This window comes from Atractosteus spatula, chromosome 8 (genome assembly GCF_055471065.1).
Source record: "Atractosteus spatula isolate fAtrSpa1 chromosome 8, fAtrSpa1.hap1, whole genome shotgun sequence".
In the NCBI taxonomy this organism is placed as follows: Eukaryota; Metazoa; Chordata; class Actinopteri; order Semionotiformes; family Lepisosteidae; genus Atractosteus; species Atractosteus spatula.
The window spans coordinates 42,077,473-42,096,346 of record NC_142713.1 but is presented as its reverse complement, the minus strand read 5'-3'; the positions used below and the strand labels follow the sequence as shown (position 1 = coordinate 42,096,346).

Genomic DNA, 18,874 nt, shown 5'->3' with positions numbered 1-18,874 from the left:
AGATCCACACAATGTATAACAGGGCTGGAGTCAAATTCTGTTTTTGAATTCCAATTTCCTTTTTACATTCAAAGAATTGCAATTGGCAATGGGACTAAAGAGTGAAATGAAAAAAAGTGATACCGACCCCAGCCCTGATACATAAACATGTAAGTCTGCATTGCCAGAGTTGAAAGGCATATCACAAAGTATTAATCCTGCTTTCATTTGCTACGTGTAGGGCTCCAGAGCAAAATGATTTTTAATCTTTTCACATAGACCTAATGTTGATGTAATACAAAACATCTGCTACAATAAATGACTATCCACTGAACAACCAATATTGTACCATACAGCGAAGACAGATAATAAGGACACTACCCAATATATTATATATAATAACTAACCCTTGTGTTCTAACAATTGATTGTGTTATCTGAATGTTTTTCTACACATAGCTTTATACTTTAAATCATGGTAAAATCTGGTAAGATCAGATCACTCTTACTGTATTTACACACAAACACATCAAGTCATTTCTCAGAATTTGCTCATACAAGGCAAACATTATTGTAAGTAGCTCTAAGATTTCTCTGAAAAACATGCTAGAAGTCACATATGAAAGGCTGCATGAAATTTCAATTTGCAAGATAAAGCAAAACTAAGAAAATAACTTAAGTATGAAATATTGAACTTTTAATATATGCAGTTTCTACACTTACATTTCTTACTAGCAGGCAGCAGATTTACAAAGGCAAACATCAGAATTTTTTTTAAACTTTAATAAAATTAAAGTTTTCTTAAAAACTATCAACAAATAACACACATTTAAGATTTGCATCATAGAAATCAATGCATGAATGACCAACAGATCACATAAATTGGGGAATGGAGCTACAACAGAATGAACAGTATGCTGAGCATGCACAATACAAAAATAATAAATAATTAATCATTAAAACACCAAATACATCTCTGATTAAGATAATACCTTATTGCTAATATTACATTTAATGTCTTCTCATAATTACGAAAGCATTCTATGGGTAACTCTACAGGTAAATCATTGACAAATAAAAAAGTTAAAGTAATGTGAAACTAAATTAAACTACCATGCTTATAAAACCTCAACAAAAGCTGCAAAGATAGACATTAGGTCTATCCTGCTTGAAGCTAGTAGCTATTGATCAAAAGAACCTCATACAGTGGTTTCTTCCCATAATGCTAGGGAAACACTTCAACAACATGGTCTGGCAGTTTGTTCTATGCCTCTCATTATTTATGTTGTCCTGAACTCCTTAGTAGAACTATTTTCTTATGACTTAATCAATTATTCTATATTAAGAGGGTGGAAAGAGTCAAATACAAATCTTTTACTTCAGTGAAAATCCATATCAGCTATTCAGCCAAAATGGTAAATCAGAAGTTTAGTGATATTACTATAGTGAAATAACACAATATCACTCACAAATCCCAAATGCCACTCAATAGTGAGAACTTAGTAATAGTAATCTACCTTTTTTTACTTATATTTGCTTCTTGGCAATTTGTTAACTCGAACGCATCACAAGTAGCCCATTTACTTGTGTATTTGTGGCAGCAAGCCTGTCTTTTAGGCAAGGTGAAGCTAGACAATTACCCAGACTACACACAACTAGGCCTATCTTTATTCAGCTTTCCAAAATAAAAGGGAAGTTCTCATTTCTATGCTTTATTCTCCTGTTTTCTTTATAACGTTAGGGAAGACTTTAAATCTGATTAGATTCCACAGATGCTGTAGATTCATATTACATCTGTGGGAGAGAGGGTGTTCAGGTTTCATGTTCCACAGTTCTTTTTATTAAAAAAAAAGTCTAACTTTCCTTTTTAATTCAAAAAATGTATTTTGTCATTATAATTTACATAGGCACTTTACAAATTGACATACTTATTTAGTACTCTAATATAGCAGGACAGTTGAATCAATACATTAGTGGCTTTGGGAGTTCATGTCTCCAGTGTCCCTGGGGTTCAAGAACCCTCCAAAAATGTAATGGGACTTTGAAATGGAATGAAAGCATCAGTATTTCTCCTGCTTGCTACTTGCTTTACACCACACCATACAAACTAGCCTATATAGCCCAGGAGGGGCGTTCAAACCTTGTCCTGAAAAATCTGCAGACATAGCAGTCCTTCAGGACCAGGAGCAGAGAAAGAGAAGGCACGGTCACCAAAAGTCTGAGATTCAGTCCTGGGGACGGTGAGTAGAGTACCGGCCTTAACTGAACGGAGCCTACGGGGAGGGGAGTGTAAACATGGGGGAGTTCAGAGATGTATGATGGAGCCAGATTGTTTAGAGCCTTGAAAGTCAGTACCAAGAAGACATGACTTTATAGGCAACCAATGTAGACTTAAGTGTAGGAGTGATATGCTGCCAGGGTCTGGTGTGAGTAGTCTAGCTGCAGAGTTTTGATGTTATAAACGCATGAACCAGGTTTTCAGCATCGGACACTGGTAAAAATTGACTAATGCGGACAACAATTCTAGGGTGAAAGAAAGATGTCTTAATCAATTTTTCACATGTGGCTGAAAGACCCCCATATTCCTCACTACGGCTGATGCATGAATGGGGAAGCCATCCACCAGTACTGTGAAACCTTTAGGTTCATCCAGATGAGATTCGCTGCCCACCAGTAAATAGTTTCACTTTCTTTATGTAAAATCCTATAATCTCATTTGAATTCATGCCATTCTGCTTTGCTCTGCAATCTCAAGATTTTCATACTGCAGATTTTTCAGTTTCACCTTGAAAATAAAGTAAGTCACCCATTGTGGTGCAATATTCATTTTCAATTCTGATTCCTATAATATACTGATCAATTAAAAAAATGTCAACAGGCTATTCAGAATTCTAAATGCAAAATATACAATTTGCTTAGGCTCAGGTAGGTAAATACATAAATGCACACCTGTCAGTTTGCATTTGGTTTTGGACAGTATATTGTGTATTTTTGAGTGGAACGTCTAAAGCCTTTTTTATTTTAGTAAAGGCCACTTCTTAAACCTACACTTTACTTTTCCTTTACTGCAACACACTATTAAGACTTCCCACGGGGAATAAACCTTTAACCTAAAAATAGCTATATAAAACATTAGATAACCTGCATTACGTAAACTGAAGATACGACAATGGAGACGATTACCTGAACCACTATGTACTGTAGCATTTAACTTATTTTATGTTTGTTGCAGAGGTAGTGCAGGCCTAAATAATATCTCCTGTCCAATGGCTCGCTGCTACTGTATGTTGCGGAACGGCACGCTAATGTATTTTTAGGTTCAGAAGAACCCCACTGGATTACTGTAGGTCACCGGAGTTGTGTTGGCTGAGCGTCTGCGGCCCAGCTGTCGCACTTTGAAAGCAGTAAGAGCCCCAAGCATCCAATTTTACAAAAATGAATTATCACTGTTGATATTTCAGATCCAACGAGCTGGAAAAGTATACACCGTCTTCTTCTCGTGTGAAACAATAACACTTTGCATTCCCTCTGGAACAGTCAAGTAACTTCTTTCATCTAAACAATAGGAGAAACTGCAGGAACCTTTCAAGTTCTAAAATTTTGGATTTGCACGAAGTCTTCAGGTTAGTTTTTCCAATCTGTGTATAATAATAATAATAATAATAATAATAACAACATCACAATTTAGGTATATTCGAGTTAAGATAAAAACTCAATAACTTTTACAAACTGATTAAATTACCTTACTGTAGAGTACAACAATATTAATGTTAGTTTTTACATTAACAGTTCTAAAGTCATTGTACCACGTTTACAAATACATCAGTACACAAATCTAAATATGAATCAATTGCTAGATTTGTACATGTACGACAGTTTTGAAAGACAAAAATGCACCAGTAAGCAAAATCTTTCGCTTCCTACTACACAACCTCTTCCTATTGTTACACTGGCCTCTTCAAATTAAAAGACCAAATCCACGAAAACTAAACAAATTCTACTTTTCTGTACTTACCGACTTTGAAGGTATTATGAATGCTCCCTGAGACTCTTTTTTTCCTAGCATTCAGCTCTTTCCATGTCAAAAATAGACGATTTAAGGTGACTTCGAAAACCCTATGTTTCAACATAAACTGAGACACCAATATTCTCGGTTGTTTTTCCATTACTTTACTAGTCTGAGGTCCCAGCGATTTGAAATTATAAACGCCGTCGCTGCTTTTGAGTACTGTTCTAACGTATTCCGTTCATCTCTATCATATATAATTAGGCACAGAAACCGACTTTGTTAAATGCAACAATGTTGCTTTTCTCATTCAGGAACAAACCTCGCTCTACCTAGCGGTTTCTTCTTATTTACCAGAGAAAACTGCCAACAAAGGCTCTGCGTGCTGCGTCATGGCGTATGCTAATGAAGCTGGCTCACACGTCAGTTTCAGAAAGAAAAGACCTGGAAAGAGAAGTACAGCAACGTGTTTTTAGAACAGTTGTTAAAAATCTGATCCAAGAAAACTAATAAAATTTTACAAAACACCGAAAGTATTTTTGTCAGTCAGTAATTATTTGTTAAAGATATATGAGTTGAAAAAAAAACATTTTAAAACAATTACTATTATCAGCACACATTTGATTTAGTTCGTTCTTTGAACTTCGCGTATGATCTGTTTCTTTAAACCATTTTAAAATGTCTACTCTTTTAACTTCGGGAGAAACATCAACAACAGAAGTATATTACATTACCATGTAAGTTGGCTTTTGTCAAATTGTTTTAAGTATTAGTTGCATTTAGGTTTATTAGTAATACATTAACCTAATACTCTAAGTACATCAAGGAGATTTTGTCAGTAACTGTATGCAAACCATGGACTTGTAAAGAAATAATCTCAAAGAAGCTGGTTCCTCTGGTTCAGTTGCCAAAACATGGTCAGGATGGTACCCTCATTTTGTAGTAGTTTACGCAGCAACAAGGCATCATTTCAAGCCCTTGTACAATGAGTTGCATTGGCAACAGCTGTCACTATTGAATAGATCTCCTAATTTACCTTGATTTAATAAATTCTTGTCTTGTTACTTTTCATATCCCATGAGCAAGAAATTTAGCTTTTGATAGCTATGCAAAAATACTGGAAAGCTATCCAAGCCCTCAAGGGCAGACACCCTTAAACATACAGCCAAACAGCTGTCTCAGCTGAAATGATCCAGAAAAGTCAGTGGTTTAGCCCCTAAATGTGCATCCAGGATTCAGTACAGGATGTCAAATCTGACTACCAGGCACCAGGACAGTGCATGACAGGTCAACAGTTTCAACAGGTGATTCAGGGTTTCGTGTCTCAACTATGAAGAAATTTACCTTCACACTGTATGTTGTACTATCTGTTAGTAACTGACAAAGTGATGCGTGGTCAGAAGAGTGATGTTTACATGAGCAAGGAACTTCTTGTTCTTGTTCTGTGTAATGTTCTCAGATATGATATTTTTTTACACTTCAGTTATGGCTGTGTTAGGGTGTGGTACCATATAAAAGATCACAATCAGTTTTCTGCAATAAATCAGAGTGGGATCCTTATGACAGGTGAAACATTCCACCTTGTGTTCGCCATCTTGGTGACAGACTCATTCTCCATAATGAAAATACCTGGGCTTATCCTAAATGTGTTGATACTGACCACCAGCAGAGAAATATCCACACCTTCCCTTAGCTAGCAATATCTATGGATTTCTTAGCATAGCATATGTATAATGTCTCCTTACACTGCAGTTTCTGTTGTTCCTTGAGTTTCAAGTGCTAATTATCTCCTCCTTTCTGTGAGTGTGAATGAGTAATCCCTGTGCTAACAAGTAGACGTGAAATCTGGACTATGAATGCAAGAATGATTTGGAAATGACAAGCAATGAAAAAAGTATGGACTGCTGCATCCCAGATATAACAACATGGGACAGAAAAAAAGACAAGAAGAGATAAGGAGAGCAAAGACAAAATGGGCCATTGTAGGAAAAATTAAGGAACTAAAATGGTAACAGGTGAGATACATAACATGAATAATGGATCGACTGTGAACCAAGGAAATTCTGAAATGAAAGAAAAGACTGGTAGGGAAGCGTATTCTGTGGTGAGTAGGTTGGCATTTGTATTATTGTAATGGCATATATGGTTTTTAAACTAGGGAATTTCCTGGTGTTAAAATATTACTCTTTCTCTGAATGCAGTCAATATTGAAAACCCAAAACATAGTAAATAGAAACAACATGTTGCAGGGAGTGGAATATCAGAATGTGTGACACCCTGCTCTGCAGACACAAATGCCAAATAACTACACAAACCTGCACAAACAAAATCTATCATATTATTCTTGCAATAGCTTATATTAATCATCTCCAAGAAACATATTGTGATTATTGATGAATTGCCTATAGGCCACCATTTATTTAATCAAATTATATTTAGATTTCTATACATAATCAGCCCAGATGTTCTAAATCAATTTTTATTGATTATCAACATTTAGCCTAGATTAAAGGTCGATATGCAAAAATAAAATGTGAATGTGTGCAAAATTACTTTTGAATTTTACATTATAAAATAATAAGAGCAACATGCTTGTGTCTTTATTAGTGCTCTTGGTGGTGTTGCTGGAAAAATATTTCACTACTGTGTTCCCATGTACATTATGGTAGGTCTGTTGATATGTTTAAGAACAGGGCGGGAATTAGCGCTGGAGCTCATATACTGTAAGCCTTATTAAGAAGGCAATTGATGGCTAATAATGATTAGAATTACAATATTGAAAATACTTTAAAATTCCCTTTTTACAGGGAATATACAGTACAAAAAGGTTTCCTAAAATAGTAAAACACATCAAACAGCTTATTTACAATATACTATTTTTAGTGTGGTATGGTTATATGGAGTCCTCAAGAATTTCTTCAACCATCTGTCCATCCATCCATTTTCCAACTCCGTACTCGGGGAGCCAGAGCTAAGCCAGATACTCCCTGGATGGGACTCCAGTCCATCACAGGACAGATCTCCTCAACCAATAGTTACAAAAGAGAACCAATTAGTGCACATTGGTAAGAGGGCTTTTCTGTTGTGGGGAGTGCTTTTTTCTTTAACAAAAACATAAATTCTGTGACGTACAGTATCTCACAGAATATCATCTAAGTATTTGTACATCTGCAGTGTTTGATATAATATGAATCAGCACTGCTTTTTAAATCCAGATACAGCATGTAAACACTGATAAAACCTTTAAAAGTTCATTGAGGTAATATATCTTTCTTTGGATCACAGTACTATCCTAATGAATTAATAATACAGTAGCTATACCTGTATAGCACATAAAGAGACTTATTGCAGTCATTCTCATTCAATATGCCTCTTGCTCCAATGCATTTGAATGCATTTGTATTGCCATTATATCCTTGAACAAGATACTTTACATTGATAACTGTAAAATATCCAGCTGTAAAAATGCAGTTTGCTTGTTATCCAAGTGTCAAACATATAAATGAATAATAAAGATAATCAGAGGCCTGTTTCAACCTAGGGTTTTCAAGGTGTTTTCAGTGCTTTGTGGGAAATATGTGCTATTTTCTCTCTCTTTCTTAAAGAGAAACACTTTTCCTCTTTCTCTTTGCTCTCTCTACATACTGTACTGTATATAACTAAGATATGCTGGAGTGGAGCTGCAACCAGAGGATATGTTGGGTCATGCAAGGTTTTTTATTTAGTTCTGCATCCAGTGGATGGGGTACTTTAAGCTGTCATATCCTGTGCTCCCATCCATATCTGGGTTTCTCCTATGGATCCCTGACTGTGACAGATATTCCTAATGTGACAGATACCTTCCAGCTCCATTCTTCAGTCTCACTGACAAAGAGTACTGGACCATCAAACCATGCTATCTGCTGTTACGCACAGTTGAGATCCAGACACATGCCACAGCTCTAGTTTGAATGCCAGCATTAGAGGCAAAACAGTGGTTTTGATTTACAAGTGTGCCAAAGCATTTAGCAACCCTGCTCAGGACTAAGTCATATCTTTTTTTTAAAAAATATTATAAATGTATTTTACTTTGTCTGCTATAAATTCTGAAAATGATTTTCCTTTTGGTTTATGTTTTATGGATAAGAGGAAATTGTAAGTGCATGAAGTTTCTTTTCTTTATTTATTATCTGTGACTATTATGAGAACTCAACACTAACTTTTTTTTATTATAGTGAAATGGACATTACTATGCAATCAAATATATAGGGACATTACGTTCTGAAAGCTTAAAATAGCATCTTGTTGAGGCTGAATAAACACGTATTGTGTTGGACCCACAGCCTCTATAAGACAATTTTCTTTACTAAAATAGAATAGTTCCAAAGTTGTTACATTCCAGTATTGATCCTCCCTTTCAGAATAGGAAGATTTTTTATGTCAGTTTATTGAACAATCATTACTTTTTATTCAAATCTGTGCAAATTTCACTATAACTGCAGTTCACTGTAATAATTGGCATATCTAGTGCAAACTAGTTTAAAGAAAACATACTGTTGATTAAAAATTTAACACATTTTACTGAAAGGAATTAATTAAATTTTAAATGTTACTTTTTAATTTCCATTAAGCAGTAGCATGTGTAACCACAAGTAGAATTTAAGAAGAGGATTTAGAACTGAAAACAAGAAGCACATCTTTAGGCAGTTATATCTATCTAGAGTCAACTAATCACATATTTAGCTGGATCCTTGGAACCCACCAACACAACAGCTGTGTGAATGGATGAATCCTTAGATCAGTTATTCACCCTGCAACTCACAACTGGCAACCCAGGTGTGAGCCGGCCAGTACTTGGATGCGAGACCTCCTGGATAAGCTGAGGCTGCTGCTGGAAGAAGTGTAGTGAAGCCAGTAGGGGGCACTCTCTGTGTCAGTCTGTGTGGGTCTTAATTCCCCCATCTAGAGATGGGGACACTACACTGTAAAAAGGTTCCGTCCTTCAGATGAGACATAAAACCGAGTTCCTTCTTCCTTCAAATCCACAGCTCAAATTAGGGAACTAAGGCATAATAACATTCTTAGCATTGTAGTGCCCTTCATTCCAAAGTTCTTTGCATAGAGAAGGGGGACTACTTTATTCATCTCTGAAGTGCAAGACCTACTTACCAGTCTGCTCCAGCAGCCCCACTACACAGCAAATATTGTAGAGAAATAAGAAATTGCTTCATCAATTGAATTAAAGGAGAAATTTATGGAGGTCATTTCATCTATTTTCAAAGTGGAATGGTATTTTGGCACTGGGATTAAGTAGTAAGGACCTTGGTTTCACCTCTCACTCAAAGGTTAGCAACTTCTACAGCATAAGGTCCTTTGTTATCATACTAGAACACTGGTTTACAGGTTGTAATCCAAAAAGCAGAATGATATTTACTGGTGCATCATCACCACTTAGGCATTAGGCAGCAACCTAATTTTTCTTAAAGGTCTCCCATCTCAGTACTGAAAAATCCCAACGTTGCCTGGCTTCTGAGAACTAAGGAGATCAGGCAAAAAATAATACTACTGTTGTCAATCTAATATTTTACATAATTAAGCACATTCAATACTTTTATAAAAAATACTCTTCTTGTTTATAGAGAATGCTCACTGGAGTCTATTACAATTTTTGAGCAGAACAATTAATAGAGTTTAAAACTGCAATATACTGTACATATACAATTCATTTTTTGACCTACTGTATGACGACTCCATAAAACGCAATGGGTAGAGTAAGCATCGTGCACAAATCATGTAATTAATGCAGTATAATACTCAGCTTACTTACGGCTGTTATTTTAACAACAGGTAATGATATAAGCCCATTTACTAAAGACTGGCATACTTGCTGGCCTATTTGCTAAACAGGTTTCTCACATTAACAACCTATTTGTGCACTCATTGTTAAGATGAGAACTGTATTGTTGTCTTTTTCTTTGTTTTGTTGTGTCCAATTTGAATTGCAAATCCAGTCTACAATCCTTACGTTTGTTTTAAATTGCAAATTCACTTGAGGATATCACCCTGTTTATCGTTATCACAAACAAGAGGTGATATTAATTGTGTTAATTAAGGATAATTTGTTTTAAATGCTTTAATTTATGTTGTTGACTGTAAACATCTCATGTGCGGGTGTGTAGGTACTGTATTTGTGTTATACAGGCATTCACGTGGACCTAATTTTATAAAATACATATACTAGGAAACTAAGATTTTGAGAGTTATGCTAAATACCAGTTTAGTGTACTTAAAAGCTGTTGACTTTAACACTGTAAATGTGTGTTATTTACATAGAAGGTTGTATGAAATAAATTACAGAAGGATTTCGTTTGCTGTCATATACAGGAATGGATTCAATTAAATAAATCAGGTAGCTATGCACCTTGACGTAAAATACAGTGCCTTCCAGATGTATTCAAACCCTCTATGAAATAGGAACATAAAATGTCATATAGGAGAACGTGTTGTGGATTGGGTAAAGTGTCTCACTTAAAATATTGTAAAAATGTTATACTAAAATCATAGTACATTGTACAGATATATTATTTTTTATTCAAATTACATAAATAATAATACATAATAATAATGACATAATTCGTTTATCATAACAGTTTCAATTCAGTTTCAATTCCAGAAAACAGGAGGAACATTTAGTCTCACCTCTAAATACTCCTTTAAATGAAACATAACAAAATCTACAATTACATGCTTGTTCTTTGGAAGTGCAATGGAAACCTCCCACATTATATAGAGGACCTGAAGGTTTCCTCTTTCCTTGGGAAATAAAAGGTGGGGTATAAAAGACGGAAATACACAGAAGACATTCAGTAGTAACAGCATCATCATTGTTAGGGTCAGAGAGCTCTTCAAAGACTGCAGGCAAATGCTCATTGAGCTCATCGGAAGTGTGGGAATGGCTTTAAAATCCCCAAAATGGTAACTTTATACTGTAGTGTCATTTATTAAGATATTTAAAGGTATAGAGGCATCATTGCTAGGGATAGAACACAAGTATATTTTGCCATCTTGGTGGTTTTACAGAAAACAGTAAATTCAAAGGAAACAGCTGGAAATCTTCAATACAAACTGGTGTACTCTGGATACAAAGTGTTGAGAAAATAGTTCAAAGTCAGCTACTGTACATGAACATATCATTAATAGCTAGGTTGCAAGTAAAAAGCCTCTTATGAGGGCAAACCACAAAAAAAGGTGACTCAAACTTGCCAAACACCATTTGCACTACAAATCTTATGGTCAGTTGAAATGAAAATTGAGCATCTTGGACATGGTCAGCAGTGTTATGTTTGGCATAAGTAAGATGGATTTCATGCTGAGAAAACACTCATGCTCACTGTGAAATATTGGGGGGAGTCTATGATGTTTCGAAAGTTTTGAATTGAACTATTATGATTTGAATGATGTTTTGTTTGCATAGACTCCGGATCACTTGAATCGGGAAGCTCAAGCTTGACGGGAAAATGGACATCGATCCAAAGCAAACATCCAAACTGGAAAGGAATGGTTAACTACATATATTAAAATATGTTATTGACTGGCCTTTTCGGTGTTGGGTCAATTTCCCATTGGCCTTTACCAATCATGGTCTCCTAATAATCCACATCTATGAATCGGCTTCATCACTCTGTTCTCCTCCCAGCTGTTAGCTGATGTGTAGTGAATGTACTGTGTGCACTATGGCTGCAGTCGCATCATCCAGGTGGGTGTAAAGTGCTCTGAGTGGAGTGTCCAGAAAAGTGCTATATAAGTGTAAGGAATTATAATTGTTATTTTCCTCTGAGGGTACTTAATACATTTTTAGTAACTGGTATATGGTGTCCAATTAAGAAGGCATTATTTAAATTAACTAGACTTCAGGATCTTATATTTTTGCAACTAAAAAGACAGGACTGTGTCCTTCTAGTACAGGAAAGTCAACTGCTTATACTCCCCCACAGTTCACAAGGTTTTACTGATTTGTAATAATTTCCTTTTACTGGCTGTTTCTCAGCTTTTTAACTATCCACCTTGTTCTACAAAAAATATACACTTTGTACATTGACACAGTAATCTTAGATCAGCCACTGCCATGGGAGCCGAATCCGACTCCTGTGGAGTGTGTAGTTTAAGACCCTATACGGGATGGTATAATCCAGAAGTGACTGGAGAAGGACATCAGGGAAGACATGGCGAGGAATGGACCGGATGACGGAGAGGGGGGCAGTGAAGACAGTGACCTGGTACATGGGGGGAATGCAGGCCAACGAGTTCAGGGAGGTCCAAAGGGTTGTCGGGGCACAGTTCATACTCCATAAACCGGGAAATCCATCCGGGACGAAGACAGTTAAAATCCCTGGGAAGGGAAACCAAGACCAGGAACTAAAAACTTAATAGGACCAGGCGCTCCGAGCCCCAGACTCAGGAGGTCAGGACGGTGGGGTGAAGGACTTTGCCCTCAGGCTACTCCAGACCTGGTGATAGGTAGGCCTTTGGACATCTGTCTTCCAATGCTGAGTCCAGAACAGCGGAGACACTAGGCTTATAAAGCCAAAATGCTAACAAGACACACAGGGAAATAATGAAACTGAATCAGTAACAGAAATGGGTAGGAGTGCCCTCTAGTGGAGGAATGTGAAACGTAGCAGCCGCAGGGTAAAAGGGTAGAAATGGTGTCTTCTGGCAACCCATAGTTTAGTATATTTAACTATGTATTTAATACTTTTAACTAGTATATGTGTTTAATAAAGTATTAATAATAATATTAAATACATAGTTAAATATAACTATGTACCCTTGTACCCTGTGCTTGATCTAATTGGGTCAACAGCTATTACAAGGGGTCTAGTTTGTCATTAATGACATTTTTATCAAGTTTAAAATCATTCCTCCTGAGTCACATTCATAAAGTAAAGAATTAGACAAGATTGACTCAATTGAAGCTCTCACTGGAATGGAATCTAGGACAATATTATTTCTTCTTCAAAAAATTTAGAACACCAGCTCATCCATTTTAAATTTGCACACAATTTATGCAACGCCATTGTACTGATTTTGAGTGATGATTGCATAATTCTCTTGTGCACAGATGCACACAGGTTGTAGTTGGTGTTACTTACACTTTTTAGGAGACTATTGAAATAGAACGCTTTTGGGTGTACATAACTGGTATCACGATGTTGGAAGGGCAAGCCATGGAATGACAAGGAAAGCAGTAGAGACCCTATGCGTAGCTGTAAAAGGGGCAACACGTAGGTTAGCCTAGGCTCAGGGGGTCAGACGATGTCAGTATAGAAACCTATGCCCTCAGGCCACGGTCAGGAGCGACCTGGTGCTAGGCAGGTCTCAGCACATCCATACCCTCAATGCTGAGTGAGGAGCAGAGCAGACACAGGAAGTAAATAGGCTACACAACAAGACACACTGGAAAGACATGAATAATTACAGGGAACTAGGAACAGGACAGAAGTAGAGCGCCCTCTAGGTGTTCAGGGCGTGACAACTGGTTTGATTTTAGATGTAAATTATGTGATTGTGCCAATCACCCCCTGATAGCTTCTTTTCAGTTACAATTCCCAGGTTACTATCAATCTCAGGCATGATGTCTTTTGCTGATGGGTCTACTTGGTACCAAGAAATCTATTTTGTAAGGCTGGATAAGGAGTTATCCTTTAAACACACATTGTGCCTATGCAAAAACTGTACTTGCATGGTCAGATGCTTTATTTTTATCTTTATTACAATCTCCCGTGTAAGAATTTTAATAATCATTTTTATTTGTATTTTTGATGTTATTTTTGTTAGCTTTAGTATTTGTTTAGACTTTTACTTATTTAGCCGCCATATCACCTTGCAACTCACAACTGGAAACCCACTGAAGGTGTGAGCCTGGTCAGTACCAGGATTGGGGGACCTCCTGGGAAACGCTAAGGTTGCTACTGGAAAAGGTATTAGTGGGCCAGCAGGGGGTGCTCACCCCGCAGTCTGTGTGTACCTAATACCCCAGTATTCCCCAGTATTTGGCATCCTGGCCAAATTTCCCATTGGCCTTTACCGGTCATGGCCTCCTAATAATCCACATCTATGAAGTAGCTTCATCACTCTGTTCTCCTCCCCACTGATAGCTGATGTCTGGTGAGTGTACTGGCGCACTATGGCTGCTGTTGCATCATCCAGGTGGATTCTGCATATTGGTGGTGGTGGAGGGGAGTCCCCATTACCTGTAAAGCGCTTTGAGTGGAGTGTCCAGAAAAGCGCTATATAAGTGTCAGGAATTATCATATTAATACAATATAATATAATATCTCTTCACTTTACCAGACTTATAGGAGGGTGTGTCTGATATTGCCAGCTGTCCATTAAATTACCAATAAAATATTCCAGAGACAAAAAAAAACACTCATACAGTAGATGAGAAAAATATATACTGTAGACACTATATGCTTACTGATTCTAGCCACATTGTATTTGGTTGCCTCATCCTTGCCTGCCTTCTTTATGGTTTTGTGGTAGTCAGTAACTTCAAACCCTTCACCTCTAAATCAGGATTGAGGTCATAAAGCAGCTTTGTCTATCCATTTGTCAGTATTAGAATTTTAACGGCCTTCTAGGCTGCCTCCAAGTTAAAGATAGCTAGTTGCAAATTGTAATTCTACAGACTTCCCAATGTTCACTGCCCTCTTGAGTCACTTATTTTGTCAGCTTCATCTTTAACTGTACGGTAATCATGGCTAGAGTTATTCCCTGATCCATAGTTGGGTTAATGCAGAGGTATTTAACCCTTCTTCTTGTTCCGGTGATTAGCAGGGCTCTTGGAGTATCAGTGGCCTGAAGGGAATCTAAAATCTAAAATCATTTTGGCATTGGAATGTGGATGCGTATGCTATCTCTCATGTCCCAGATGTTATCCATGTGCTCAATGCAGTCCTAGCATTAAGACTGGTACTAGTACTGTGCCTTGGGTGGTTCTTGGCTGTGCAAGGACTAAACTCTTTGTGGGTGAGTGGTGCACATTTCTTGTGAGTGGTGCTTGTACTCTGGCGTAGCGGAGCTAGTTTCAACAGGGTGACATCATCGCCCTCCCTGCGTGTAGCAGGGACCTCAGCCGCCTAGGCTAAGGGAGGTCTCCTTTAGCTCATGTGGCTGGTTCCCTGTTGCATTACTCTGGAGACCCGGGTTCATGCCCAGGTGATACGGGACAAACCGGCGGGGTGGAGCGACGAAGGCACGAGCCCGAGTGGAACTGCGATGGTCACAGTAGTACCTCAGGTTCTGGGTCTCACAGTTAGAACTTCCCTCGTATTTCTTGTCCCCAACTGCTCTTCAGTCACCCACAGTCTAAATCAAAGATCGTGTTGGCTTTTCCCATGGGCCAATCATTGTTGCTGGGAGGCCTCCAGTTGCCTTCACACTGAGCCCAATCTGAGTTTGTGCATCAGCAGTAGTTTCTCTAAATGTTGTGGTTTGTCAGGGCACTTGACATTCATGGGCTGAACAGTGCTTTTGAGGCCTCAGTGGGGTGCCAGCTCAGCAAAAGATGGATTGCACTGGTAGAAAAGGTGGGGCTGGGTGATGTAGCAGTGTCTCATTAGATCACTTTGATGTACATAGTCAGCATAAGGGCAGAGGAAAGGGCACATCATAAGATGTAATGACAGCATTTATTTTCAGAGAGCCGTGGTTATGATAATAACCTGGCATTTCCCTTCTTTCAAAATTGTCAATGCTGCTGGACTCTTGTGACATTGTTTGTCAGGCGTTTTGTAGATATTCCTAAACAGCACCCATTTCCAAGTGTTTTACATGTGTTTCCCTTTCAACACAATTTTGTTTTCATGCTGTTCCATCCAATCAGAATACAGATGGAGCTCACTGTAATAATAATGTTTACATGTGAGGACTTTAGCATTGTTAACACAGAAATGTAACTATTTTGCAGACCAAAATAAAATAAAGGGCTGAAAAATCATACATTTTATACTTACAGAAGAAAAGTGTTTATATATGTACACACAGTATATATGTAGTATATATACAGTATATTTACTGTTTTGTATTACATAAACTACAAAATTAGAAAGCGCTGCTCCAGCAGACATTAAAGCTTTGGGATTTTGTGAAAAGAGTTGACCGCTTACGAAAGAAAAAAATTGTACATCAATTGTGGGTGACATCAGTTTTTGTGCATCTCTACCCTTTTTCGTGACGTTTTACGCTTTTTTAGTCGCTTAAAGCGGTTGTTACTTTTGATTGGAGAAAAGCACGGGTCTGCCAAATCAGCCAATGAATACAGAGCTTGTTGTCAGAAGGTTGAGGCAATATGGCAGCCTTCTTAGTTTAGCAGGAAGAGTCTGTGAGTAAATAAACATTGACTGGAAGCGAACAGCATTTTCTATAAATTGTCTCTGGTTCTGGAACAAACTGAAATTGCACTTCAGAAAGAAAATGTCAAACGACGGTAGCAAAAAGCAATTCTGGAAGAGAAACGTCGCTAAGGTGCCTGGCAGGTTTGTGACGTGTTCTATTTCCATCAGTGGGTTAAATGTTTTACTGTGCAACAGGAAAACCAGTAATTACTTTTTTATTTCTCTCAAATTCTAGTATACCTGGCCCTCGAAACAAGGAAATAACTTTATCGTGATACGTGATATTTTGACCTGAGTGCTGAAAGTACTGATCTTATAATAGTTTCATCAATCCTATAAACGTAAAAAAGTTATTAATAAATTAAAAACTGTGAGATTATTAATTATTCTAGAATGAAGTCTGGTAAACTATAAACTGGAAGATTATTCAAGTGTTGGGTACCAGCAATGCATTCTTACACATGTCAACATCCTAATACTAGACCCTTTAGGGTTTTTAAAATGACGGCATCAGCGTATCCTTTATCGTCTATCTAAAGTATTTCGTGGTATTAGGTTAAGCAATATACATATTCGTTTAAGTATTTTCTAAGTATTATGCATGATAACGTTTACGTTTTTGAAGTTTATTAAATGTTAAATACTGCTGCTTTTTACTGTTAAGTAGTCCAACCTTTGAAAGAATAAGTTCACCGAAGTCTCCAATTTACACAACTGTTCAGCAATGACGACAACAAAAATTGAATCGGAGACTTATAGCTTTCGCTTTTATTGTGATTTGGCGGCCCTTAATTTATTTTTAATACCGTTTACTCGGATATTTAATTGTTGTATCGCGGTTAATCACCAAGTAATCGAGAGAGAGACTGTAATGCAACAAAACGTATTTAGCATTTTTGCCCAATAAAAATATTTTTAGTGTGAGCATTCAAATTTAAACATTTGCTTTAAAAATGTCTAAATAATTTGTAATTCAACGGAATGGTATCTTTCAAGGCACTGTACAGGAGGTTTTAAAATAGCCTACTGTATGTGAACTTCTTAGCCTTGGTATTTTGCAAACACTTCTTTGGCTTTGATGCTCTCAAGGATAAGTGCCTTCTAGGTGAACCTTTTAAATATGTTCTTAAAATATTCATGAAGGACATTTGACCTCTCTGCCACACAGAACCTCTTCTTTTCCAGGTTGTGTGACTTACCTTTGTGATCTCCTATTTTCAGCGCATATCATAAATGTTCTACTAGAGACTGCAATAAAACAGATTTGTATTCACTCTTCATCTTTTGGACTTTGTTTGATGCAGGTTTTGTATTATCCTATTGTGAAGTTTATATGTAAGCAAATGTGAACTTTATGTCAGAACCAATTTTTTTAAATAAAAATATACTGGAACTTAAGTCACTAGTCTTGTAGGATGCATACCTACGTGCTTTTGCAAAATCAACTTCACCTTCTGGGGCTACATATACACCTGATGATTTTGTTCAAAATCTCAACTTGTGGCAAATTAGTTTTCTTTTTGTGTTTCACTAAAACCCCAGATTCATAATGTCAGCCTTGGATGGTAGTCTTAGGGATGTTGTTTCCTCATGCCTGAGTTTTTGTGGATCATGGTTATTGCCCTTGAGTGTGATTCTTCCTCCCAAACCACTTAACTCTTTCAATTAACTAATTGAAACAACCATGGAATAAACTTTGAAACTGGGCTGTCTTATGGATTTTTCTGTAGTCATCCATTTATTTTCTGAACTGCCTTATCCAATAGGTTAGGGAATCTATTGGATACAAGGTAGTTGGGGAGCCTGAGCCTATCCTGACAAGCAAGAGATACAAGGCAGGATACACCCTGGACAGGACACCAGTCCATCACAGGGCACACACATACGCTTACACCAGCGACAGTTTTCCCAGAAGCCAATTATCCTACCAGTATGTGTTTGAACTGTGGGAGGAAACTGGAGCACCCAGCAAAAATCCACGTGAACATGCAAACAGCACAGGGAGAACATGTAAACAGCACACAGACTGCACACAGGCAAACAAACTCCACATAGATTGCACCCTAGATACAAAACTGAAACAAGGACCTCAAAGCTGCAAGGCAGTAATGCTAACCACTGCACCACCAAGCTACCCCTTTACGTTAGACCTTTAGAATTTATTCGGACTTTCCCAAAGAAGATGTGGTACTTTTATGATGTGGTACTTAGCCTTCTTTGGCAATCAAGTAGCTTCTGATTTCCAGAAGCTTTTATAAGCTTTGAGAGAATTAAATTTTTACTCTTTATATTTATCAGATCTACAGGGTATAGATAGTTTTTAATTGTAAAAATCTTCTTAAGTATTACACAGTTATTGTACAGTATGTACATATTTACTATGCATTTTTGGCACATTTTAATTCATGCTTAAAAGCCTTGATGCGCACATACATGCCTTTGCTAAATCAATTTTTAATTAGGGGATGAACTTTTAAGTATTTTGGATATTATTGTATGTAATTTACACTTAT

At 37.2% G+C, this 18,874-nt stretch overlaps 2 protein-coding genes across 6 annotated transcripts in view; one reads left to right on the top strand and one right to left on the bottom strand.

The window, feature by feature from the left end:
• Positions 1 to 4,330, bottom strand: part of cerk (ceramide kinase) — a 45,427-nt gene extending 41,097 nt beyond the window's left edge. The window contains exon 1 of one of the 2 annotated variants that reach the window (XM_088923671.1): positions 3,994 to 4,330. In XM_088923671.1, coding sequence (XP_088779797.1) covers positions 3,994 to 4,144 — 151 coding nt within the window. In that variant the 5' untranslated portion in view covers positions 4,145 to 4,330. The remainder of the gene's footprint in view (positions 1 to 3,993) is intronic. The other variant, XM_088923672.1, reaches the window with a different exon arrangement.
• Positions 4,331 to 16,289: 11,959 nt separating this feature from the next.
• tbc1d22a (TBC1 domain family, member 22a) overlaps positions 16,290 to 18,874 on the top strand; it is a 214,806-nt gene continuing 212,221 nt past the window's right edge. For 3 of the 4 annotated variants that reach the window (XM_088923794.1, XM_088923792.1, XM_088923796.1), the window contains exon 1: positions 16,294 to 16,502. In XM_088923794.1, coding sequence (XP_088779920.1) covers positions 16,441 to 16,502 — 62 coding nt within the window. In that variant the 5' untranslated portion in view covers positions 16,294 to 16,440. Of the gene's footprint in view, positions 16,503 to 18,874 lie in introns of all 4 variants that reach the window. The other variant, XM_088923795.1, reaches the window with a different exon arrangement.